Raw genomic sequence first — 27,585 nt, 5'->3', positions numbered from 1 at the left:
CAAATAAATCCTCTAACACAGCAACGCCAACAGTTTAATGAAGATGTGCTCGGTCACCCTTATTAACCGGGTCTGTGAAGCAGAAGGGCTGCTCCATTGCTTTACTGTAAAGCACAATGGAAACTAATTTCAAAACAATGTTTGACTTGATGTTCTTTAAAATTCATAACCATGCCAGAGAGGTCATTTATCAGTTAAAAGGCAGAATCAGTTAGTACTAGAAAAAAAAAAGGCAATCTTTCAAATTTTGTTGCAGTCTTTACCTGCAGTTTCATTTGATCGTGTCTGGAAACACAAGAGTTCACAATTCTTATTTCTTTGAATAAGAAGTTGCACCGAAACCCTTATCAGGCTAACTAATGCTTCTAGTAAACAAAAGTGCTTATTTTTAAAACAAGAAAGCAATAGCCTGAACTGTTATAAAAGGATTAATAAAAGTCAAACAACGAGAAAGGAAAATTTTAATAAAAGGAACGAATTCTACAATTGCCATCAGGTTCAGCCAGTTTCTTTTTCCAATAAAATTTTATATTGTCCAACACAGAGGTATTCAGCAGGTTCTGACCTTTTCTGGAGAGCCAGTATGGGAAATTTTGAGTAGTTCGGAGAACCTGTAAATGCCACCTCTGACTGGCCCCGCCCCCATCTATTCTCTGTCTCACAGCTGAATCACAGCTGATCGGGAGGAAATAGGGATTTTGCAGTAACCTTCCCCTGGAGTGGGGAGGGAATGGAGATTTTACAGTACCTTTTCCCTGCCACACCCAACAAGCCACACCCATCAAGCCATGCCACACTCACCAAGCCATAGAACCAGTAGTAAAAAAAATTGAATCCTACCACTGGTCCAACACAAAATTATGGAAGAGAACAATTTTCAGTTTGTAATATTAGACATGTGCATACTTAAAGAATAAGAATTACTTAAATAATTAAAGAGTAGATGGTTTCATTTTGAACTACTTTCATTCAGGCTTAAACTAAAAGCTAAATTTAGAAAACTGAAGATTAATATTATACTATGTCAAGAAAAAATCCACAAAGAATTGGGAGAAAGCAATTAGTAAATTTGGATAAAATACTAGTAAAATAAATCTTACCAAGGAAATAAAACAGGTATGGGAGCTTGGTGTGGACTTACTTATGTATTTATTTTAATTTTCCAAAAGGAAAATATCTAATACATTTTTGCTTTCTAAAATAGGTTCTGCCTTAATCTTAGTGGGCTTTGATATGTGAACTTATCATGTTTGGTTTTTAATGGATTGGCATTTACACAGTGAGAATTGGCATGCAATTTGAGAGGTCCTCTTAGAATCTTAGCTTCTGGTCCAGCACAGGAAGCATGGATGTATCTTGAAATATCCACGTAATATAATTTGACTGCCTTTTTTAAATTGACTTTCTGTGCAGCTCAGGACTAGGACTCTCTCAACAGTCCTGAAACCTTAGGTTTAGTGCAGTCCACTGGTCTTTCAGAAGAGTGTTATACCCATATTTACAAGAAGCACATATAGGACTGCACAAGTGCTATGAAAGTACTAGGCAAACAATGTCTCTGTGGAAATCAAGTGTCTAATTCTGCAGCCAAAGCCCAAATGAACACTAAGGGCAGGTTCCAATGATCAGTAATGGTGGGATGGTATGCCATTGCAGTGTAAAGTGGCCCATGAATGCTAGGCAGATTCCAGCTCTAACCATATAGCAATATATTGTTGATAAAGTATGCCGGGCAGAGGTGGTATTCTATCAGTTCGGACCGGTTCACCCGAACCAGTAGCGGAAACCGTGGGTGGCCTCGCCCACTTGCTCCGGCTCTGTGGCATCTGATTTAGGCCCCTTTTTCGCCAAAAGTGCATGCACGGAAGGCTGCACACATGGCGGAGGTGGCACATGCATTCACATTTGCGAACCACTAGGGAAGGTAAGTCAATACAACCCCAATACAATCACATCCATTGGCAAAAATGGTGGCAGAATAAGAGGGAAAAAATCAGTTTAAATTGAATAGTTAAGGATGATTTTAAATTGCTGACAGCAATGTCGTGGAAACATGGTTAAAAAGAGGGATTATTGGGATATGTTCATGCCTGGCAAGGGGTCACTTTCCCAGAAAGGAGAAAACAAAGGAATGAAGACTGGACAGATATTTGAGCATTTTAGGTTCACCTCTTGTTTCATCTTATGGCTAAGAATTAATGCAAAGCATCAAGAGAGATTATGGTACTCAAAGCATTCCTTTTATGTTGTCTGCTTAAAAAACACACACAAAACTGTTTTTATATATTTCACAAAGGGGGAGAAAAAAGGCTGAGGGAAAGACTAAGCAAAGTTGCTATGGAATAAAATGCCTGTTAGTTTCAGTCTTGAAAGAGGTTCAGAACAGAATAGACTTAAGAAAATCTTGCTAATCTCCAAGGATACCCCATAGTTCACACTGATATTACATTGCTTGAGGCAGTTCAGCCTCTACAAACAAATCAGCCCAGAAGCAAGAGAAGAAATAAGTTCCTGAAAACAAAGCACCCAAAAGTGTTCCAATTCTTTTATGCAAAGTTTCCCAACCAAATTCTAATGCTGTGCAGTTAGAGAACATCATGTCACAAAAGAGGCATGGCAAAGCACTTTGGAGAATACTAACTGCCTAATCTGCAGAGCCAAGATTCTTTTATTTAGCATGATTTAGTTATGTGCTATAATGTTTTAGGACTGGCAAGCATCCCACTTCTTCTCAACTCAGTTTAATACAGAGAACTTTATAAAGCACACAACAACTACTTTTTGTCTAGTCAGAACTGTGAAGATGTATACCTCAGAGACATAATTAAGTGCATGGTTATTAACAAAACACATCAATTGCTAACTTTTGGATTTCCTGGCTCCCCCCCCCCTCGAAACAATAAGAGCTCTGTCAAAGTACTTCAGGTATGGATATCTGACCAAAAAATCTTTCAGGATTTCTTTGAATTCCGCAAATACAATCTGTATTCTGATTATTTTCTTTCACATTATACTGAGTTTTCAGTTGAAAATTAATCTTCATCACATTCTAGAAAATCTTGGATAAAAATGGTAAGTGACAGATCATGTAACTGACAATTATGTTATACTTTGTATACATCACATACTGTCCTGAACCCACTCAAATAACAATGAATTTTGTTCATGCCCCATAATTTCACATTAAAATAAAATAATAAATTCTGCATTTTTTTTTGGTTGATTTATAGGTCTTATCTGTTTTATTGTCAATAAACAATTGTCTAATAAACAATAAAATTGAACCTTCAATTTTTATGTGTGTTATTTCCTCTTAAAACGTAGAACATAGAATAATAGAGTTGGAAGGGATCTTGGGGGTCTTCTAGTCCAACCCCCTGCTTGAGTAGAAACCCACGTTTCAGATAAATGATTGTACAGTCTCTTTTTGAAAGCCTCCAGTGATGGAGCAACTACAACTCCTGAAGGCAAGTTGTTCCACTGATTGATTGTTCTCACCACTAAAGAAATTCTCATTAGTTCTAGGTGGCTTTCTCTGCTTGGTTAATTTCCATCCCTTGTGTCTTATCTTGCCTTTTGATGGTTTGGAAAACCATGGTTTGATGGTTCGGAAATAGTTTGACCCCCTTGTCTTTGTAGGAGGCCCTCAAATATTGGAACACTATTATCATGTCTTCCCTAATTCTTCTTTTCGTTAAACTAAACATACCTAATTCTTGTAACTGTTTTTCACACGTTTTAGCCTCCAACCCCCTAATCATTCTTGTTGCTCTTCTCTGCACTCTTTGCTGAGTCTCAATATCTTTTTTATATTGTGGAGACCGCAATTGTATGCAGCATTCTAAGTGTGGTCTTACTAAGGCTTTGTAAAGCTGTACTATAACTTCATGAGATCTTGACTCTATCCCTCTATTAATGTATTTTAGGATTGCATTCATTTACATCCACCCTATAATGAATAGTTAATCTGATATTTAATTACTTTACTCAATCTGTATATTCACTGACTCCCAACAACTACATAATTATTTTAATACATTTATATATCCATAATGGTTTAAATCCCCAAATAGTTCAAACTCTGGGCAGATTTTCAGAAATAGAATGCTTGAATCTCTAACAGACTGCTTAAAGGGGAGTGTTTTTCCCCCCTCCCAGCTTGATGTTGTAATCTAAACATACTTATTAACAAAAGGAACCATTGGATGCAAAAGGAATTGTTATGAAATCAGAAGTAAACATGTTTTAATTTTGGTTTTATGTCTGCCCTGTGTGGTCAATATTTTGGCTTCTGAATGCTTTACATCTACTCTGATGGCAGCCAAGAGTTAAATTGTCTGTTTATCCCACTCAAGCACACCTATTAAATTATATCTTTTCCTCAAAATCTCTTTAGGACAGTTCAGGAAATTACAGCAGTGGCTTTTTAAATTTCTCTTTCCATGTCTGAGCCATGATAACCATCAGCAAACCTCAAGCATGAGCTAATAGGTGTCTGGGCACTGCTGCCTGGAGCTCCAATTTCAATCAATTGGTTTCTTCATCAAAAGCAACCAGTCCCAAATACTTTATTCTCCCTTTTCCTTTTCATTGGTGTTTGATGTGTTTAAGGAGAAGAAAAATAAAAACCGAACAGTGAGGAAATATAAAGAAAAAAACATTATTTTCCTTTACTGAGGACAAATTAAAATGTCTTAGATTAAACCAATGAATTTGTCAACCACATTAGTAAAAGGATCACAGCCCACAATGTCAACACAAAATTGTCTTTTTAGGGTTCTGAATTGTTCTTAAGCCCAAATCAGATAAGTTAACATATACTTTTATTTTATGCTCTCTTTAGTATTTCTTCAGCAGTAGGCACTATCAAAACTTTTTCAAGTATTACCATTCCTGATTTCAATAGGGAGATCCTTACACTTGCATAGCACAGCTACTGTAATTTCTCTAAAAGTTCAACAGGTCACATGACATTACCGTTCCCATCATTTAATTTTTTTTCTAAATAAAAAGAAGAAAATGCAATTCTGATAAAGAATAAAAGAACTGGTGCATAATTGTTTTTCTTTTATAGATACCAAAGAATGACAACTAAGGAGACTTCAGAGGCAAAAATCACCATTTCAGAAACACTGGGAGCAAATCTAAAACATCCCAAGTTACAAAGCAGAATAAGGTGAAGTAGGATGAACTTGAGACTTTGAACCCTACTCAGATGTTGCGCATTATTTGTTGTTCTAACTTGGTAACTTGATGAAGTTATCATAAACTCTAAATATTTTATATATGGAACATAAAGGTATTAAGAATTGGACTTCCGGTTTGCTTGTAGGGCCGTTTTTCACCCTCCGGAGACTTCAGGAGGCTTTCCTGAAGGCTCCGGAGGGCAAAAAACAGTCCTACAGCAAAACCAGAAGTCATTTCCAGTTTGCTCGTAGTGTCGTTTTTTGCCCTCCGGAGGTTTGCCTGAAGGCTCAGAAGGGCAAAAAACAGTCCTACCAGCAAACCGGAAGTCCATTCCTAAACTTCTGGTTTATCTGTAGAGCCAATTCTTCGTACTCCGGAGTCTTCAGGAAAGTTCCTGAAGCCTCTGGAGTGCCTCCAAGGTGGGGTGGGGTGAGGTAGGCTGTTTTCACCCTCCTCAGGCTCCTAGAAATCCTCTGGACTCTGGGGAGGGTGAAAAAAGTGTGCCAAAAGTGGGGGGAAGTGCTGGTCATGCGCGCATGCAGCTGGATTGCACAAATAGCATTATGGGTGTGGCACACCCACGCACGACCCCCCTGCGCTCCCTCCGCTGTTGGCACGCAAGTCAAAAAATGGTTCGCCATCACTGGGCTAGTCCATATTATAAACAGAAAAAGATCATAGATAAATAATGTGTGTGTGTGTATGAGAGAGAGAGAGAGTGCGTGAGTGTGTGTGTGCGTGTGCACGTGTGTAACATAAGGCTGATTCTCAAATCAACTTACTATGGTACAAAGATAATAACTGGTTTTAAAAGACGTATCCCATAACATGCCTCTACTTATTCCCAGCCCATAATGCCAAATAAAATTTGACTAGGTGGTTGATATCAGGTTTTACCTTAGGTCACACTAGAATAAGCATCCTGCCCCTGAATTAAGCATGTTTTTTATTTTCAATCTGCTTTCATTTGGATGTTATAGAACCAAAATAAGAGAGGTGCAAGCTCTTTTCCTTTCTATAAAATGTGCATAACAAAATTGAAAATATCTTAGTTGATAGCACTGTTATGTCAAATACTTCTTTCTGTGTCTCCTAATGTTCAGTCCGAATCTTTCCTTCTAAAATTAAGGTCTCTCCTAAATATTTTAACAGTCATAAGGTCTAAAGTTTATGCCATATATTTGCTCCACAGCTGTGTTTCAATTTAATGGTCAAAGACAAGAGGAACTGTCCCCCTGATCTCCCTTTATCATTGAAGATGATGAACCAAGATGATGAGAGCAACAAAGGTTCACTCATATGCTTGTCCAATGTTCTGCCTTTCCAATGCCTGGGTATATACCAATATTGCAATAGGAGAAGTCAAGCAGTAGCATGATTCTAGGATTGGTGGGATGTTACCAAGAGAATTGGTGGAGTCTTAAGAATCTTAAAGACAGTCTAGTCTAGCTGCAGCCAAAGCCAGCCATACCACTGCTTTGCTTCTTGCTTATTTCTCCAAATGATGACAAAATGAAATTCAAAACAGGGAGAATCAAAGAATCTTCATTCAAATCTGACCATTGGACTTAAATCATGATTCTGCTCTCTCATTTAGTGGGCTCAAATTGGAATGAGAACCTAGACAGCCCTACCACTACAACTAAATGAGGGACACTTTGACATAATAAAATCACAAAAGAACAAGGACAACTGTTTGCTTTGGAAGGTTGTTGAGTTGTGTAATTTCTACTAAGTTTGTTGAATGCTTTGTGCTTCAATTGTAGTGGTCTTTAACAAGATCACACCTGTTTTTGCAAGCTTTGTCCCAATTAACAGGTGTTTTTTTTGTCTGTGTGTTTTGACAAAGTCTTTTTTCAAAACAAACCAACATCCTGATGCACAGTAAGGCTATTGGATGAAGTTGGAATGAGAACCTAGCCTACCACTACAATTTAAGGGCAGCAAATTGGACTGTTTTTATTGTCAACAAGGAGAAAGGAAACTGGGAAAAATACCAGTTAGTGCACCAAAACACTGCTAAGTGAAATAAGACAACACCAATTCCTGACTTTATAACAAAGACATAATAAAGTTCAGCTGTGTGGGCAGCACAATTTATGTAACATATTTTTCTGTCAATTCAAGGATGGAAGGAATACATAGGACAGTCTTGAGAAAAGAATGCAAACATGCAAGTGACAAACTTCACTGCTTAGAATAAGACATTTTTGCAAATGTTCAATTATGTTTTATGTATCGGTAAGTACTGTATATGTGCATACACACACATACACATGTATCATAGCATTTTTAATGTTCTCATTCTAGTCAAATGGGAAAATACTTGAAGTTGAAGTGAAGATCTGCCTTGGATCTAAAATAATATTATCTTAATATACCAGTAAGTGATGGTTACATATCTGAGCCAGTAAGGTAAATATAGAGCTAAATATATCTGCTATGTATGATCTAACAAGCATTCAAATACAGCTCAGTCTCTCGCTTGAAGGAAAGCTTGAGCCATTCAGTGAACTGAGATGAATGAAAAATGTTTTACATGTTTTTCTATTCAAAGAAAAGCTACGGGTTGCCAGTACAGTCTTCATTCTGATTGATAGCATCCACATTTTTTTTCTGAATTCTATCATTTTCTTTTTATCATCCTTCTTTAATACTCAGCCAGAAAGATGGTTATTATATACCATTTCCTCTTCTAGTTTCATTTTGTCTGTTTTAACCTTGATGAAAATGAATCCCTGACCCAAGCTGTTGCTTTTGCTAATTGCTATTATTTCAATAGAGCTTCAGATATTCTAGCTATCTGGTCATGTTTATTCTATTGATTGGTGTTTTGCTTGAGCATTAGATCAGATTTACACTGTGTTTCAGCAAAATAAGTCAGGTGAGTGAAATTATGTAACATGTAGGAACAAAACGTTCTGATTACTTTTGCTCATATATCATGAGTTTTCCAGAAAATTCCAAGTCCTGTGGAATTTTCCAGAGGAAACATAAATTGATAGTGCAGATCTAATTATGAATCACCATCCTGCTGACAAACTCATGAAAGGAAATTGTGCATTGGCCAATCAGAAGCCTGGTGAGAAAAGTGATTTATCCTGAAGAATTACCATCTACCCTCAAGTGACCACAAAGTTCACACTGCCCTTGATTATTACAATTTCTTAATTTATCTGTTGTAATTAGTAGAGTAGCAGTAGATTAATTAACAAATCTGCAATTTCTGATCCTCATAGGACAAGAGTACCTCTGAAAATAATTCATGGTTCCCATTTGTTCTACCCACACTCTGGATTATATAAACAATTGTTTTCATTTCTGTTGGAAAAAAGTCCAAATATTTTTCAGTATTTACGTCAGATGCAATTTGAATATTAAGTGTTTGATATCTAGCCGTTCAAATAGTTGGTCTCATTATGTTGCCATTGGAGGAGGGGGAAGTATATGATTTTTATGTTGTGGATTTCTAATATTGTAAGCTATCCAGAGTCATCTTAGTTAGTTGGGCAGCCATATAAATAAATAAAATATAATATGCTGCATCTAGATCACTAGATAAATTATAAGCACACATAAAAATGAACTACCTAATATAATGTCACACATTCAAAGGCATAAGTGGGGGATTAAATTGTGTGCATTCAGTTTAGGTCACCACAATACAAAAAAGATACTGAGACTCTAGAAAGAATGCAGAGAACAGCAATTAAAATTATTGGAGTCTAAGGTGATTGTGGGAACTGAGTATATCTAGCCTAATAAAGAGAAGGACTAGGGGTGACATAATAGCAGTCTTCCAAAATTACAGGGACTGTCACAGGGAGGAGGGAATCAACCTATTCTCCAAAGCACCTGAGAGCAGGACAAGAAGTACCAGATGGAAGCTTATCAAAGAGAGATCCAATCAGTGGTGGGTTGCAGGCGGTACGCCCTGGTATGTGCATACCGGTGCCTGCCGGGAGCACCAGGTACAGTTCTGGTATGGTGCTCCGGAGGGCCCGCCTGCCCGCCAGCTGTTCTTACCTGTATTTGAGCTCTTCGGAGCTTCCGCGCACGGAGCATATGGCACCTGTGTGATGCTCCGCCGAGCAGCTGGAGCATCGCAGAGGCGTCGTGGAGTGTCACAGGAGGTAAGGATGCATGAGTGTGCTGTATGTGTGTGCGCGCATGCTGCGGGCGTTCATGTGGTGGACGCTGGGCCCCGTTGCACTGTACCGGTTGCAACGGGATCCGGAACCCACCCCTAGATCCAATCTAGAATTAATGAGAAATTTCTTAACAATGAGAACTATTTAATCAGCAGAACAGTTCGCCCCCAGAAGTTGTGGATGCTCCATCACTGGAGGTTTTTAAAGAAGAGATTAGCCAGCCATTTGTCCAGAATGGTATAAGGTCTCCTGTTGAGCAGAGGATTTGTCTAGAAGATTTCTAAGTTCCCTTCCAACTGTTATTCTGTTTTCTGCATTCCTGGATGTGAAAAACTGGGTAATACTAAAAATATTAAATTGACAGCCTTAAGACTTCTATGTGTACATCATATATTAGTTAACATTGATTCAGATTCTAGAATATATCAACATTTTCTTTTTCCAGGAAAGGGTAGGAGAATTGCAACAAATTCTGTTAGAACAAGTAACCCAACCCTTCTTCTATGACTCTCTATTCTTTTTATACAAAATCTGCTTCTAATTAGCTCTTTACCATTTGAAATAGCTGCTTCTAAAATTGGTTCTGTAAACCTGCCATCAGTGCTAAACCACATAATTCTGCTTTTTACCAATTATGATCTCATGATTCTTTCCCACACTTTTGTGCAACAACCTTAAGTGGATTTTCTTATTTCAGTAAGCAGATCTCTCCCCCGCCCCAATCCCCATTTTCCTTCCAGTTCTTGGGGGCAGAGCAGGAACTTTGCTTTGTTTTGATGATGGAAAATTACACCTTTGCATGGATAAATCACCCCAATAATCAAATTGAAGTGATTTATAATAGCACTTAATGTTACTGTTAATTCTCATCTCCATCCACTATAGAAAATACATCAATCACATATTAGATTCCTCATAAGGATTTAGCATAATACAGTAATTCTTTAAGGATTTAGATGCTGTGATTATGCATCATAAATATTATTTGGTATATAGCTGTATTTTGCATATGCAGCTGGTCTTTACCCAGGGCTAGTTTGCTCTCAGACATATTTTCAACATGTTTCTTGATGAATATGATTGCCCAATTACCCAATTATTCTCAGAATTTTACAGGGTTGGTTTGTTTTAAGAAAAAAAAAAAAGGAAACTCTCTCCTTCATTTTTCCACTGTACTTTCTGCTGTCCAAAGAAAACTCGTTAAGGAGGGAAATAGAAAATAGCTACATATTGTATTTGGAGTCCTTTCTATGAAAGCAAGCAGCTGCACATGTTCTTAGAAGCCAAATTATATGTACTTTATGATCTTATTCAAACTCTGTACCTATAAAACATTTTTGTAAAACCTAAAAGAAATTTATTTTATAGTCAGCAACAATGAATGACTACCCTTACGTTGCATGAAGACAATGAATGACTACCCTTATGTTACGAAATGTATCATACTTACTGTATATGAATTAACCACAAAGCAATGGAATGATCTCCAAAAACCCCCAAATGCATAGGAACAAACAGTTTAATTTCACCAAAATACTGACGGTCACTTTATGTATGTCTTAAGGCGAGCATATTCCTACTTTGATAACATAGCAGGAATCCAACATTGCAAGTAGTCCTGAGGTTACGACAGTGATTGAGACTAGAGTTTCCATCACTAAGCAATGTGCTTGTAAAGCGCAATGGCACATGAATGCTGCTTAGTGATGGCAATTCCAACAGTTCCCATTGTATCATTAAGTGAGGACCACTAGAGATGGGTGGGGTGGATACATGGGAGGGTACAAGAGCAGGCAGGAGCATGAGTGGGTGTGAATGTAGGCAGGTGGGTGCTGCAGAGTACAGGATCCTATTACTTATTCGAAATATCAAACCATAAGGTTTCCCATCAATAATTTTTGGTTTTTGTTTCCTCTTCTACAGTATTCCAACATTAATCTTAGGATCAGGATAAATATGTTATTTGTAATTTAACACCAATATGTATTTTGTTTTGTTAAGTAAATGGATATACATAAGTGGAGAACTAAATTATTTGAGACAATGGCAGGGGAAAGGAATTAACTCCATGTTTCATAATACAATCCCTACACCACCTATTAATGGGGGGGGGGATCCTATCCTGGTTTAACTGGAAGGGCTGGAGATCCCAAAGGTGCCTTTTCAAAAAGGCAACTGGATTTTGGGTTTTTTTTTCCTTGAAAACATTTTGCTTCTCATCCAAGAAGCTTCTTCAGTTCTGAATTGAACTGAAGAAGTTTCTTAAACGAAATGTTTTCGAAGAAATCCCAGTTGCCTTTTGAAAAAGTACCTGCGGGACAACCACGACCTGGATAACTGAGAGTCTCCATAGACAAGGGCTGGAGATCTTTAAAATGTGAAAGAAGTATCAAGACATTGTGGCAAAACAGTACTGTAACTCAAAGTTCAAACACATGTACAACATCCATCACCTCGTTTACTGGAGTTTAATAACTGGAATAACAGCATCCAGAATGTAGGAATAAGACAAATCAGCTTACTTGATGCTGCCTGAAATATGAGTATTTCCCAGGATAAGGATAAAACTATAACCAAGCTTGCAGGAATACTATCCCATAAATATACCATTTGAAAGAGGAAAAGAGATAACCACTGTTGGGAGTATACTCCTAGTGTTGGGCAGGCAATATATATCTATCTACCATGACAAAAGGTTACTGTTACTTTAAATGAGTGGATGTACCTAACAGATGTAATTAGCTTTGCTATAAGAGGAAGTCAGGAGAGCTCATTCTCTCTCTGATTCTCTCTGCTTGTCCTATGCTAGATGACTGGAAGACTTGATGACTGGAACGTGAACTGCGACTGTAAGCAATTGTTTGTTCTTTAAACTATGTTTGAACTAATATCTACTATCACTGCTTGTGAAGCGAATTTAGTAGTAAAGCTACTTAATTTTATTAGCAGTGTCTGTGACTCTATTCGTGTGTTTCTACTAGCAACATTTTTCTCTCCGGCTACACATTCCATTGCACTACTCTCTGTCTCCCAATGGAGATACCCCTTAACAACCACAATAACAGAAAAGGAAAGGAAGAGAGAAGAGAGGAAAGGAGAGGGAAGGAAGATGAAAGGAGAGGAAGGCTGGAAGGGATAGAAAGAGAAGGAGAGAGGGTAGGTAGGGGAAGAGGAAGAGAGGAGTAGGGGAGAGATAAGGGAAAAAGGAAAGGGAAAGGAGAAGAGGAAGGAAGAAAGTAGAGAATGGAGGGAGGGAGAAAAGAAATGAAAAGTAGGGTGATGATAATATAAAATGGGTGTATGGGATGGTAAGCAAAGCAACCCCAAATGTGTATTTTAACTTTTTATATGGAAAAATAAATGTGTAAAAGTTATAAATTTAAATAAGAATAATAACTACATGAATGTATACCTGTAATTGTATATAAGAGACTAAAAAAGAAAAAGAAAAACTTTTTTTTTTTAAAAAGTATGGGTATTTCCCTATGATGGGGATTGACTGGAAACAGATATTATGAATTCTGAAATCCTGAAGTTTATTCAACAACATTTGGCCAATGAAAGGAAAGTTGTCAGGAATGAGATAACCTATAAATACATTAAACAAATAAATGATGTTTCTTACCAGTTGAGTCTTCAGCGGATGCTCTTCCACTAGTCAAATCCTCTGTATTTATTGATTGAAGATCAGTATAGGAAGGGGTGATACTTGGGCTGCTACTGTTCTCTGAAGTAGTTGTCCAACTGTTCTCTGAAGTAAGAGGTTGCCTCTCTGAATGTCCCAAAGAGGGACACATCCAACAAAATATTCTTGGAGAGGAGGCTTAAAAGAAAAAAAAATAACTTTATTACATTTAATGGCATAAAAAGATTTCTGTATAAAGGGATTATCAAGTGTAAGAGAGGAATGTGCAGAACATGGAACATATGGGTTGCCAGGGGGGTTGCTTACAGACCAAACACATACATTTAGTCCAGGTATAGGCAAAATGGGGCTGCTTTGCCCTGGATTAAGAAGAAAAGGCAATGCTCCGGGCACAAGTGTTTTAAGGGGAAGAGTCAGAACAGGTAAAGGTCAGGGTTAGCAGCTGTTGAGGAGACATGGACAAGTGCTGGAGGACAGAGACACTACTGAAAAGATTAGGAGAAACCAGAGAGGTCGAATGGGATATTATCAGTGGTGGCAGAGGGAGAGAACGAAAGGAAGTGAAGGCATTGGTAAACTTGAGGAGCAAAGGTAGTGCAACATGCTGTGCTGGAACACTGATCAAGGTTGTTGGAAGGAAATAGGGAAGGCATCAAAGATGCCAAGGAGATTGGGAGGTGGGCACATGAGTAGAATATGCCATTTCTGAAAGCTGAAGGGAGAGAGGACACACATGCCAGCCTTTCCCCACTAAGCACATGGAATCGTATACACCAGGGGTGTCCAAACTTGGGAACTTTAAGACTTGTGGACTTCAACTCCCAGAATTCCCCAGCCAGCCATGGCTGGCTGGAGAATTCTGGGAGTTGAAGTCCACAAGTCTTAAAGTTCCCAAGTTTGGACACCCCTGGTATACACACTCATATCACGGGAGAACTATAGGCAGGGAAATAAAATGAGGGCACCTGCAGCAATTCAACCAGCTAGAGATTCCTGTTAGGTAAGAATGTGTCAGAATCCTTCCTTGAGGTAGATAAATCTGGAAAGTCATTTGGATAATCCCTGAGCACAAACATGTTTGCACAAACACAGAAAGAAAACAAATCTATTTGGACTTCTGGCTGTAGTGAATAATTTGACTAAATAGCATTAGCATTTGTTTTTATTTTGCACATTCCTCACTCAGTTTTCTTCAAATTAATCTTTCCTGAGATTTAATCTCTCATCTCAGATAGATCTGTGTTTATTATTTTTTAATCTTCTCCTTATGAAGCCTATTTCTTTTAAATCTACCTTTATTGTACTATGAATTTTAATTGTAATTTTTTTGCCATTTTCTGTTCTCAGAGGATATAATCTGATTGCACACACCAGAAGGACTTTGCCTCTCCAAATTCACTCTCAAATTCTGTCTTAAGGTGCTCATGAGCAGCATAAAGAGAAAACAAAGCCATTTTGTTTGAAAAGAGGAAATGAAAATGATGGCCACAAATAACAGCTGAAGACACCAATTCTTCCATTATCTAGGTTGTCTTTTCATTGGTTGGACAAGAATTTCTAAACTAGAGAAGTTCTGTATGATACTTTTGGTAACTTTATCCTAAAAATAGACCATCTGGTATCTGGTCAGCAGATCAGGATAATTGCAAGGAACTTACTTCTGCTTAAGGTTTTCCTTAGTCTTTTAAATGAGAAATGAAGTGTTAGATCACTTTATAATGTCTTGGTAAGACCACACTTGGAATAATGCATCCAGTTTTGGTCACCACCGTATAAAAAAGATGTTGAGACTCTAGAAAGAGTGCAGAGAAGAGCAACAAAGATGATTAGGGAGCTGAAGGCTAAAACAGATTGCAAGAATTGGGGTATGTCTAGTCTAATAAAAAGAAGCACTACGGTGACATGATAGCAGTCAAAGAAAGTCTGGGATGGTATTGGGCCATGATGGCGAGCTTATGGCACACGTGCCAAAGGTGGCATGCAGAGTCCTCTCTCTGAGCATGCGCGCTATCACCCCAGCTCAGCCAGCTGGTTGTCGGTGCTCTGGTGCATGTGTTCATGTGCCTTCTGGTTTGGGCACTCTGTGCCTAAAAGGTTCACCATCACTGGTGTAGGATATCCTACAATGCCGAAGGGACTGGACTAGAAGACCTCCAAGGTTCTTTCCAATTCCTTATTATTCTATGTTATTACAGAGAGAAATTTTGGCTGACTGTAAATTAACAGCTTAATTTATAACAATGTCTATTGACTGCTGTATAGTTGCAATATTTAGATAAGGACAAAATAGTGCAGAAATGACAAAGCCAGTTAGATTGGCTCAGAAAAAAAGCTGAAGTTGGTCATAAAGAAAGTAACAGTCTGTATGACACCAGACAGGAAAAGCAGAACAGAGAACAAAGCAGATCAAAACCAAGTCTATTAACACATCAGATTTCTTCTAAGTGATGTTAGGCAGACTTTACAATTAAACTGAGTACTTCTACAAGTTAGAGGATTAATATTAACAGAGAAAAATAGAATTTATATAGAGCAATTCTATATTCCTGAGACAGATTATGTAATGCCAGATTTATCATAATGATTTGGGATTTAAGTAGTTTCCATTTTATTATGACAGAATTATGATAGAATTTAAGACTGCTTTTTTCTTAAATATTGTCGTTAGTTGCATTTTCATCCTCATCCCACACAGAATTACTAAACCTGAAGCTAGTAATTCTTAACTCTTCTGAAGAATTAACTCTGCTGAAAGGAGTAGCGGGGAAGAAATCTGGAAATCTGAGGCTTGCTGTAGATCACATTCAAAGTAACTTTTAATATAGGTTATTCAGCTGCATGCATACAATATTTCTAAACTTTTTTTCCTTTGTAAACAGAATATCAGGCAGACTTACAGATGCATAATGTACATATTCACTCACGAATGATCTAACCCTGTCTGCAAACATTAATCTGTACATACTCCAAGAATATCTGAATATGGTTATAGTTTCTCCTCAAATGCTATATTCAAAAAGAAATGAGACTATTAAAATCATAGCTATCATTCCATATACCCTGAAATAAAATTCCGCCTGGTTTAATTCTTTCTAAAAATTCATTTTCAGTCATACTGTATTCTTGTAATGCAATCCTGTTTTTGAAAGCAAGTTACACTAAAGCAGACTGGACCTCTGACAACACTTTCAGCAATTCAACTGCAATTCAACTGTTTTACCCTGACACCAAATAGTACTTTTAATATCTCTTCATTTCTAGTTATTGCTTTCTTTCTGTTGCTATTAACCTTGACTTCATAATTTCTAGCTCCAGACTAGATAATAAGCATCTTGTGAGATTTGCCCTATTGTGAAGTAGTGTTCCCAAGGATGTGAGATAACTTCCTTGTCACCTGGATTATTTCATCAGGTTATTATTTACCAGGGCTGTTATTTATCAGACAAAGTCCTTGAGAAGAGTGTAAGCTACACATTGCAATCAAAACAGATGTTTTCTAACTCTAGTTTTCATGCCTCAGTAATTTCCAGGTTGCAGATCAATCCTTCAGTAAATCTAATTGATAGCCAACTGGCTTCCATTTTTTTCTCCCACAGGAGACAAATAGCTTAAAGGAGATGATCAAAGTCACTTCTTAGGCCCTCATTTAGTTATCTTCTTATCATCCCACTAATACCATACTAGTCATATTTCACGTACCATTGCTTGTATAACTAGATGAAAACATAGGACTTTTTATTTTGAAAAACTAAAGCTAATCAAATATTTTAAACTCAACTTTACATATTTTAAAATTGCAAACTAACCAGTTCTAGACCTTTGTTATGGTAATGCAGCACATGTGTGCAAGAAGAAGGCATCTCTATCTTAAAAGCAATGAAAAAAATTCCTCCTGGTTCCGAGGCTGAACGCTGGTTTAAAAAAAAGCTAAAGTTGTTTGTTTCTAAAGCAGCAATAAAAAAAGATATAACTGTCTTCATATTTCAAGTCTGTGAAAAAATGTTTTCATCTAGCACAGCTTTTTTAAAACATTTCTTAAAAAATGAAATAAAAATAATCTGATGTACTGGGATGTAATATTAATTTAGTTCCCCTGTTTCTCACCACATGCTAGATCAACTTAATTATTTTCTGTTTTAGTAAATATTCCAGGAAAAAACCCAACCCCCTGATGTTTAGTTTAAATGAAAAACATCACTCCATCCAATTATTTGGAATATCGAATCAAAATTTAGATTAGATCCCCTTCCTATGTCGGTTCTAGAACACCTACCACCCATTGTTCTCCTAAAAAGCTGTATCATTTGCTAGCAAAAACTTAGCAAAAAAGGCAACAATCAATAATCTGTATGGAAAGTATTTTACAATATACTTGTTTAATAGCTGGATGGTACACCGACTCTGGGCAACATCAATATACATACATGTCTGTAAAATAGGAATGTTTTACATCAAGGCTTAGAAATTTGCTTCCTTCACCAACATGCTTAAGAAATATCCACAGTACAAGTTGAGTCTTAAACATCCTAGGTCAAATAGTACAGAAACTTCCAAACTCTCCAAATAAAAGAAGCTGAACTATATATTACCATCCAAGTTCCTCATTAATCCAATTCATACCCATTAGGTTGTGAATGCTGAGTGATGATGGGAATTCTAATCTAGGACATTGGAGAGTACCAGGTTGGTAAAAGGTGATGTAGTCTATTGTTTAATCCCTGATATATTACACAATAAATAAGTGACATTCCAACCTGTACGTGGATGATCTGGTGAACTGTTTGTCCAGGGTGCATCTTCAAACTGGACCCACGGGCTGAAGGTTGAAGGCAGATCAAGACCTACAGCTGTTTTGTTTATTCCTTCTCCCAAGTCAGCATGTGAAAAACTTGGCAATTCTCCATCTAGATTTTGAATGCCTTCAGAGGAAGTATCAGAGGAGGAAAGAAATCTCTCAAGCGGCTCCCTAGTATGACCTGAAATGAGAACCACACTGTAAAAATGAGTAATATGGCATCACACTAATTGTTTAAGAAGGACATACACAACTTTATCATCTATTACTATATGTGAAAGGTACAGAATGACTTTAAAGCTCAGAAAAACACAGCAGTCACACTGAGTATCTTTAGACTCTCTTCTACTTCTACCTTCAGACTCTCCTATGTGATTTATTTGGACTGAGTAAGGCATATGATCTCAGCTTCTGTGAAATCTAAGACCTGGCCTATGACTTTGTATTATAACTAAATCCAGTCAACGAAGTTTATTCAACAGAGCATTGTCAATCAGAAGCCAGTTGTTATTATGAAAAAGGAATGAGCAAATACATATTAAAATGGCAACCTATGGGGTGTAAAATGAAGATACTACAGAAGGATAAGGAAAATTAGCAAAAGACTGCTACCCGTACTTTCTTCCTTTTTGTTACAGGAACTCCTTAGCCTTGAGTTTTTGTAAGAAAAAGCTCTGCCCAAGTTACCATAAAATTGTAGATGTGGAAGGAATCCCATAAATGGTTTAGTTTGACCTGTACTTCAATGTATACTAATAAAAATCTCATTTCTCTAAACACAATTGTGGTAAAGCATACTACTCCATTCTCTTTCTCTTTTTAAAACCATGATGTACTATGTCCTAGTTGCCTAACTGAAACCAGATCTGTAGGACTATATTTATCCTGCTTCCTTCCAGAAGGCAAGGAAACTGGACATCATGGCCTCATTTTATGTTCATTACCATCCTCTAAGATATATTGAATGAATGATCCAAATTTACCCAATGAGCTCAATGGTTGACGAGGTTCACTGCAATATTATGTTTCAGCATTAAACAACAAAAATCTTTTTTAATCACCTGAAATCTAATCAGTTTCAATATACTCCCAAGATTTTACAATTCCCATTCCAAAATCCAAGTTCAAGAATACTGGAATCCTCCAATTTAAAAAATAATAATTTTAAAATCTACATTTTTAAAATTACAGTGGACACTCCAGAGCTGCCCCTTTTACTTGCTCTATAGTTGTTACTACATTTTATAGTGGACCATCTGGGATCTGATCAGGAGACCAGAATAATCACAAGCGGCTTACTTATGCACAAGGTTTTCCTTAAGTCTTTTTAAGAAGTCTTCTTCTGGTAACATCCAACTGGAAAGTGACAGAATCCCACAGGTGGGGATTTGAGGATGGAGAACTGTACATATGCAGAACTTGTATTCATTGCAAGCCATAGGAAGTTTTTGTCTTTGACTATAGCTGAATTCGAAGACTTATTCATTTCAATAAATAGCAAGAACCTATATGTTATGAAAGAGGACAGTTTTACCTTGGGAAGTAACAGAATGGTGAAGGCCATCACTGAAGGAGACCCACTCAGACTGTGAGGAAGGGATGATGTTGGCCAGAGATGTCATGCTTGCTGCACTTTTCTATTCATCTTCATATAATCCGAATCTAATACAACAATATAGAACAGATACTCCAGCTGACTTTTTGTTTAAATGAAACACAACTATAAAGAAGAAATTTTAGGGATAGGTAATTTAGCTGTACAGCTTTATTACATGTAAGACATAGTCTGTGTTTGTATCTACCACATTAATAATATATAACATTTATTTAGTGAAGGAGGCCCGATCAATACAAAAGTGACATTACCTGCATTTAACTCGCTGTCAATGTCTTAATCACCATATATCAATGCAGTGTCTTACTCTATTCTTTCCCTTAGAGTTTTCATAAGTTTTGCATTTCTCTCATTTTCAATGCTTTTCTATCTTACATAAGACTGAAGATAATAAATAACATTATCAAAGTCAATGTTGCTTTATCTTCTTCCCTTGTATATTTGCAATGTACAGTAAATAGACTTACTAGTGCATCCGCAGACATAAACATGTACTGACATTGCTCTTCCCGGTTACAGTTCTTCAAAAACAAATGTAATCACTACAATTAGTGGCATTTTAACCTCTCAACAATTTCTTTATCAGCCACTACAAAGAATTCAATAAAGTCAACTCAACAAAGAAAATTCTCATGGAACAATGAATCACTGGAGCATAATATGACCATATTGCTGAACAGAGGGCATGGGTTTTCTACTGCAAGTTGTTTCACGACAAATTTCAAACACAAAATATAACAATTCCCATAGCAGTCTGACAACACAACACGCTGCATGAAAGAAATGGTAACAGGTTCAGAATGCAGCTGCATCAGCAGTTGTGGGCATGCCTCAGGACACTCATGGAACATCTCTGCTGTGCAAGCTAAAGTGAATTCCTGGATGCAATTCAAGGCAGGCTGTTGGTCCTTCATAGCATAGGGCCTGACTATCTGTGGGATCACCTTTCTCCCATCTTTCTGCTCACTCCAGCACAGTGTTCTGGATCCCATCCAGGAAACAATGTCATCTAAAGCAGAGTTCCCCAACCTTTCTGGCTTTGTAGACTGGGGTGGGGGTGGGGGGAAGAGGGATAGTCCCACTTGAAAAAACGGAGCATGCACACACTTACTTTCCCGCTGCTTGCGCAAATGGGGACATGCTCGCCCTCCACTTCCATGGCCCAGTTCCAAATGGCTCACAGCCCAGCAGTGGGACGTGGCTTGGTGGTTGGGGACCCCTGATCTAAAGTGACCCAGGAATCAGGCTTTCTCTGATATGGTACCTGTCTTCTGCAATGGTATTCCCCAGAGATCTGAGTTTCCTTTGGCCTGGCTGTACTTTAAGCAAGTCACAAAATCGGCATCTTTCCCAAAGCCCTGGGATGTTTTGTGGAATAATTTGCCTAATCACGTCCTTTTTTGGTTTCCATTGATTTCACCATTTTATTAGCTTTTAAAATTGTTCTTATTGTAAGCCACTCAGAATTGGTCAGTTCTTCACGCTGATTAAATAAATGACTGTAAAGTACAAGAAAACTAATGCTCTGGGTCTGCTCAAAGACGTTTGTGTCCTATCTGCCACAGAATGAGAAAAATGTGATATATATATTTATTTTACAGTATTGTAAGTCTGTCTATTGCCCCTAGTAGTTCTAAGTAGTTTATAATTATATAGTACATCATAAAGCAGAAAATGAGCAGAGAAAAAAATTCAATGCAGTAACCACTGATAATCTAAGCTATTTAAAAAGCAATAAAATAAAAGAAGCAAGTAAAACAATCTAATGGGATTAGTGCAGAAATAAGGCTGCTTGTCCCTTGTCTTGTCCACAAAGAGGTTAAAGCAGGGGTGTCCAAACTTGGGAACTTTAAGACTTGTGGACTTCAACTCCCAGAATTCCCCAGCCAGCCATGCTGGCTGGGGAATTCTGGGAGTTGAAGTCCACAAGTCTTAAAGTTCTCAAGTTTGGACACCCCTGGGTTAAAGCTAATTTTACCATAATATAGCTGCTTCAGGATCCAGATTATAGATGTTATGAAGTGGCACCAAATAATTATTTTTTACCATTACATGCTGCTGCCAAAAACAGGGAACGATTCTGGTGAAGCACAGATGCTAAAATAATTTGATTGACGTAGAGTGTTATGCCCTGCCTGAAGCAGCAAAATAGCTTAGATTACCATTGAAGTTAGTCTTGTAAACAAGGTCAAATATCTTGTTATTATTTCTCCATCGTGGAAGAAGAATTATGCCAGACTAGTGGATTGTCTTGAGATGCCTGTATACTCTTCTCCAGTTATAAAAATCAGTGGTGAGTAACTAAATAGTCAAATGTCATTTATTTCTATATATGTTATTAAATATCTTAGTGTTCTTTGGGAGTTAACATAGCATTAAGGGGATTTCCCCTTTATTTTATCTCCAAATAAAATCCTGTAAGGCAAGATACAGAGCATGGGTCAGTTTGGCTCAAAATCACCCCAAAACTCTAAGGTGAAGTTGGAAACCTGGAATTCCTTAACCACTAGGATTAGCAGTGTCTCCTGGGGGTTGACTGAGAAGTTCAAGAGAGCAATAAAAGTAAAGAAAGTAGGGAAAAGTTAAGACAGTCCCAATGTGTTTATTGTTAAACCTCTACAAATATACTTCACCAGAATTTGCAATCTCTTTGTCCACAACCGTACTTGGGGATGTATTAAATTTACAAACCAGAATTATAAAGCATTTAAGACTGTAGAGCCATGATGGCGAACCTATGGCATGCGTGCCTGAAGTGGCACGCAGAGCCATGTTGCCTGGCATGCCGGTGTCACCCATTTCTCTTCTGGGTTTCTGGTGCACATAAGAGCATGCCAATCAACTGCCCTTCGTGTGTGCAGTAGTGCCGGAAACAAAGAGCTGGTCTTCTGTTTTCTGGCATGCATGCCGGTCAGCTGATCATCAAGTGTGCATGCACACCGGAAACCGGAAGTACGTGTGCCTGAAACAGGAAGTGTGTGCGCCAAAAACCGGAATTTTTTTCCCCAGTGCACGCATGCCCCCTTGGCAGCTCCTTTTATGTGTTGTGTCCCCGACGAATGCGAGCAGGCTCTCCCTTTTTGGCACTCGGTGCCAAAAAGATTCGCCATCACTGCTGTAATCTCTAATTTACAGATTTTACAATTTGCAAAAATTGTGTTATCCATAATTTAAGAAAATTTGGCTCATAATACAGGTAGTTCTTGACTTACAACAGTTCATTTACTGACTTTTCAAAGTTACAATGGCAACTTTGAAAAAAGTGATGTATGACCATTTTTCACACTTTGTAGCATCCCCGTGATCATGTGATCAAAATTCAGATGCTTGGCAACTGGTTCATACTTATGACCGTTGCTATGTCCCAAGGTCATGGGATCACCTTTGGTAACCTTCTGACGAGTAAAGTCAAAGGGGAAGCTAGGTTTACGGAACAACTGTTTTACTAACTTAACAAATGCAGTGATTCACTTAACAATTGTGGCAAGAAAGGTCGTAAAATGGGACAAAACTCACTTTAACAAATGTCTCACTTAACAACAGGAATTTTGGGCTTAATTGTGGTTGTATGTTGAGGACTATCTGTATATTTATCACGATAGCCCATTTGGTGTAGTGGTTAAGGCACTGGGCTAGGAGACCCAAAATCTTAGGCACAAACTCAACTGAGTGGCCTTATATCAAATGCACAAACAATTCCATCAGAATCCACACACAATTTTAACTTTTTTCAAAAGGAGTTGAGAAAAATACTTGAATGAGATGCTGCAAGAAAAGAAAACAAGGTTGGGAATGGTTTTGCTATGACTGTGCTAATTTATGCAGCTTCTTTTGTCTTCTTGTCAAGGAAACTGACAGGTTTTCTTCACAATTACCAAGTTTAAATACATTCTATCACTGTACTCTCTTTTCCCATCAAAGTTAGGAAACTACTGTATGCATTTAAAAAAAAAACATCTGCAACATTTTTAGGCAAGCAGAAACCATACTATAAACAAACAGTATGATGGCAACATTCTCATTTTAAAAAATAAAGTTTATACTGTAGATGGTATGTGTTCTATTTTGATTTTGTTCCTGAGATGGGGGATCTCTGCATAGTCCTTAGGAAGATAGGAACCTTTCCTTCTCATTAAAACACACACACACACACACACACACACACACACACACACACCAATTTAGAACATTCTAAGCAGGAACTTGGACACTTCTGAATTTAAGCCATTCCACTGAAAACAATTTTTTTATCTTTATACAGCTACCCTGTTCTTGGCAAGAAAGGGAGCCGACAAGTTTCCTTCACAACCGTGACATTTAAGTAAATCACTCCCATTCTTTCTTTTTGTCCCATTAAAGTTATATTGTACACTACTTAAAACTTAGAAAGGGTCTTAGTCCCAAGCAACAGTTCTACTTTAAACAAGCAAACTTTCCATGCAGAGTTCTATTCAAGACTTTTGAGGTCACAGCAGTGTTATGTTTTTGATTTTGCCCTTGAGGCAGGGAGGGATCTATGGACTTCAATATTTTGCTGTTTTGTTCCCCCACATGACTGGTTCAAACTGTTCTTTTATCTAACTACATACTTAAATTTCTGGCTAGGTATATTTTGAATAATTTTGAAATACAGCATTAATTTTTCCAAGCAGCAATGAGATCATCCTGAAAGAAAGATGAGGCAGAACATCTACAGTTCTATACACAAAATATTTTTTATCTTGAGGTTCACAGAGGAAGCAAATGAGAGAACTTCCTTCCTTTTTTTTAAGTATCCAGAAAAAAACTCTCAAAAAGATCACATGAAAATAGCATTGCTACTATAAGCATTGCTTTCCTTCATGTTTAAGTCTTTCCTTTTACCTTCAATGGTACATCACTCTTTCACAAAACAGAAAAAACTGGTAATTACTTGAAATGAATCTGTTGTACCATTTAGCAAGTTAGTTCATAATTTCTGAACACATTTCTCATTTAGGCTAAGAGAGAACATGGGGGGGTTAATGTAGTATTTGAATTGCACTATTTATCTTTTCAATGCCTAAATAAGACTTATTAATTCATTTACACAATGAAAAAATTATAAACCAGGAATAAAGATTCTTTTAATTGCAGCTCAAGAATCTGGTGGCAAATAATTTGCTTTAAAATATTTGTTTGGAACATTTTGCCGCCTGAGCTGAAATTGTTCTCTCCTTCTTCCTCTCAATATGCAATATCCTCATGTATCCCTGAGACCTCTCTGGAAATTCTATTTTAATTTTCCATCCTGCTTCAGAAAAACCTTCCTTAAGCATGGCACACTCCAGATGTGCAGTTTTCATTTCTTAGAATATCCAGTCTTGGCTGAGGAATTATAAATAAAAGGCCATACGTACTGTATATCTGCAGAAACTATCAAATATTAATGCTTCATTTAGACTATTGTGGACATTTAAGTGATTAACTTAATCACATTCCTTTGTTATATATTTCAGATTGCATTTGTTAATCCCCTAGAAATATTGTGGTTTTATTTCACTTTGTTAAGAGTTAGCACCAACTTGATGACACACAGTCAATCAAATCTATCTTTGCCAAGTAGAATATCATTTTGTCACATTTAAAATGTGGGTTTTTCCTGCTTAGGTAAATTTTAAAAAGAAAAAAATTACAAGTTTCTACTCAAAGCTTTCTGCTCTACCTTAGTTCCGCTTACTTTGAATTTTGATTCTATCTTCTAGAAATCCCTGGAGCAGATCACCACGAATTGCCCTGTAGCTCAGCAATTCCTATGGCAGCAAATTAGCTGCCACTAAATGGAGTTCAGTTTCTTTTGGAGATGGCATAGAATGTTACTGACATTCTGATGCTTACCTATCGCTGAAGCTCAAAGTTCTACCACAATATCCTTGGGCTATAGAGGGAAAGCCAAATAAAATATGTGAAGGGGGACGTCTAGAATTCCACTGTAGAATTCCACTGTAATTCCACTAGATTCATGGACAACTAAGATGAAGTTCTTAAGTTCTTGATAACAGAGTCTATTCTGTGAAGCGCTTGTTGTTCTATAAGTTTGGTTGCTTGCTTGCAGTTTTTTTTCTCTTTGAGAAAAATTATTTTGTTGTTGGTTGCAATATTCAGTGTAATAACATGGTAATCTGTGATATAACCTAGTTTTCCACTTTCATCATATTGTAGTAGAGTATCAGATACCAAACAGTACTGTACTAACAGTACTGTACTAAAGAAAGAATTCAGAAAAGACACTTTTAAAGTCTTCCCTGTAATTACTTATGGCAGTAAGGAACCAATAGGGACAAGGTAAAGGTAAAGGAGTCCCTGTGGATTTTATTTCACTTTTGCTGACTATAGGGAGCAGTGCTCATCTCCATTTCAAGGCCATTGAGCCAGCACTGTCCAAAGACATTTCTGCAGTCATGTCGATGTTACCTTCCCACTGAAATGGTACCTATTTATCTACTCACACTTGCATGCTTTCAAACTGCCAAGTTGGAAGGAGCTGGGGCAAGGATGGGAGCTCATTCCATTGCATGGCGCTCAGGTCTTGAACCTGGGCTGTTGGCTATCCAGCTGACAAGCCCAGCATCTAAACTGTTGAGCCACCACGCCATCCAATAGGGACAAGAAACATCATGTTTTTAAGATGCAGACATAAGTAGCATTTCATTCTTACGAGAGGCAGGTCCTTCCAAAATATCTTTTCTCAAGCAAGTTAATTCTACTGTTTCATTTAGGTATTTATTTTTTAAATTCAAGATTCATGCAGCCTGACTCCAAATGATTCTCAGCAGTTCACAGCATGCCAACATCATTCCCTGTGTAGTAATGCTCATGATATTCTCAACTGATTAATTTTTTCATTTAATTTCAATTGAGGCAAAATTATTTTTTTCACACAATGCCTCAGCATTCTGTTTCTGAGTGGAAAACAATAACTTTTAGTCGTAAATAAAATATATTATTTTTCCCAAACTCAAATCCAATCTTATATTTTTATAAAAAGATATAATTAAATGTGTGTAGAACTACCATGATCTCTGCTTTTATTGAAAATATGCTTCATACTACCTAGTCTTTTAGAGGACAGGAGAGCTTTTAAATCAGACAATTTTTGAAGAGTAATTTAATAATTTAATTTATTAAACTTCTAGACCGCCCCCTCTCCCCGAAGGGAGAGTAAGGCTCACAATTGCATAATCAATTAGTTTTGATCAATTCTTGCTTTAAAATTCTTTAGTTATTAATAGAATATAAACTAAATTTTTATATATATATCTATCTTGCTAGCGCTTAGCATGATGAGTCAAATAACTAAGCCAAGGAAGTGGACAGTATTTCCTACTGTATTCAATATGCCACTAAACAAGGAGTTGTGTTTGTCCTAACAACAAAATTCTGCAAGTAGAATGCAAAAAATATACATAACGTTTGTACACTGTACAAAAATATACATAACGTTTGTACACTGATAACAGTGCAGTTATTGCACTAACCAGATCCTTCAATGAACCAGTTTGTAGCCACAGGTATTCACCTCTTAAAGTTGTTTTGTAAGAATATACAGGTAGTTCTTGGTTAATGACCATTCAGTCAATGGCAGTTTGAATTACAACAGTGTTGAATGAGTAATGGTTACAACCAGTCTCAAAGTTCTGGTCATCCCATTACCCCTAAGATCACTTGATTATGATCTGGGTGTTATGATCTGGGTCACTGGCTCAGTTGCAGCATCCCATGGTCTCATGATTTCCAACCTTCACTGTTGGCAGAGAAGATCATAAGTTGCTCAGGTAAATCTCCCTCACCTGTGTTTTCTCCCTTACATTTGCTGCACTTGCACTGTACCTCCCTGACCACTCACACACTCTCTTGTGCCGTCTCCTGTCATCAGCCACTTACCTACCTGTTGGCCTGTTTGAAGCTGCCTGGGACTTGAAACTTCCTGTCCCTTTCCCTTCCAATGACTTTGGTGTTGGAAGCCAGCAGGAAACTGCAAGGAGGAAACTTGATGGCCCATGATCCTTGTTTAATGACAGCAACAGGGACTGCAAAGTTTGCCATTGCTATGCAATGCAGCCACGTGATGTCACACTTTATGATTGCATCATTTAGCAATGTACACTCTGATCCCAAATGCCAGTGTAACTCAAGGACTATCTGTATGTATGGAAACTTTCAAAACTTATCA

The 27,585-nt window shown here is 37.4% G+C and overlaps 1 protein-coding gene across 2 annotated transcripts in view; it reads right to left on the bottom strand.

The window, feature by feature from the left end:
• The window catches only part of STON2 (stonin 2), a 99,063-nt gene that overhangs the window by 65,284 nt on the left and 6,194 nt on the right, over window positions 1-27,585 (bottom strand). For both annotated transcript variants that reach the window (XM_081935600.1, XM_081935601.1), the window contains exons 2-4: window positions 19,314-19,441; window positions 17,739-17,960; window positions 12,964-13,161 (exon numbers count right to left, since the gene is read on the bottom strand). In XM_081935600.1, coding sequence (XP_081791726.1) covers window positions 12,964-13,161; window positions 17,739-17,960; window positions 19,314-19,401 — 508 coding nt within the window. In that variant the 5' untranslated portion in view covers window positions 19,402-19,441. The remainder of the gene's footprint in view (window positions 1-12,963; window positions 13,162-17,738; window positions 17,961-19,313; window positions 19,442-27,585) is intronic.

This window comes from Natrix helvetica (assembly GCF_964273705.1).
Source record: "Natrix helvetica genome assembly, chromosome: 1".
In the NCBI taxonomy this organism is placed as follows: Eukaryota; Metazoa; Chordata; class Lepidosauria; order Squamata; family Natricidae; genus Natrix; species Natrix helvetica.
This window is presented reverse-complemented; position numbering and strand designations above follow the sequence as displayed.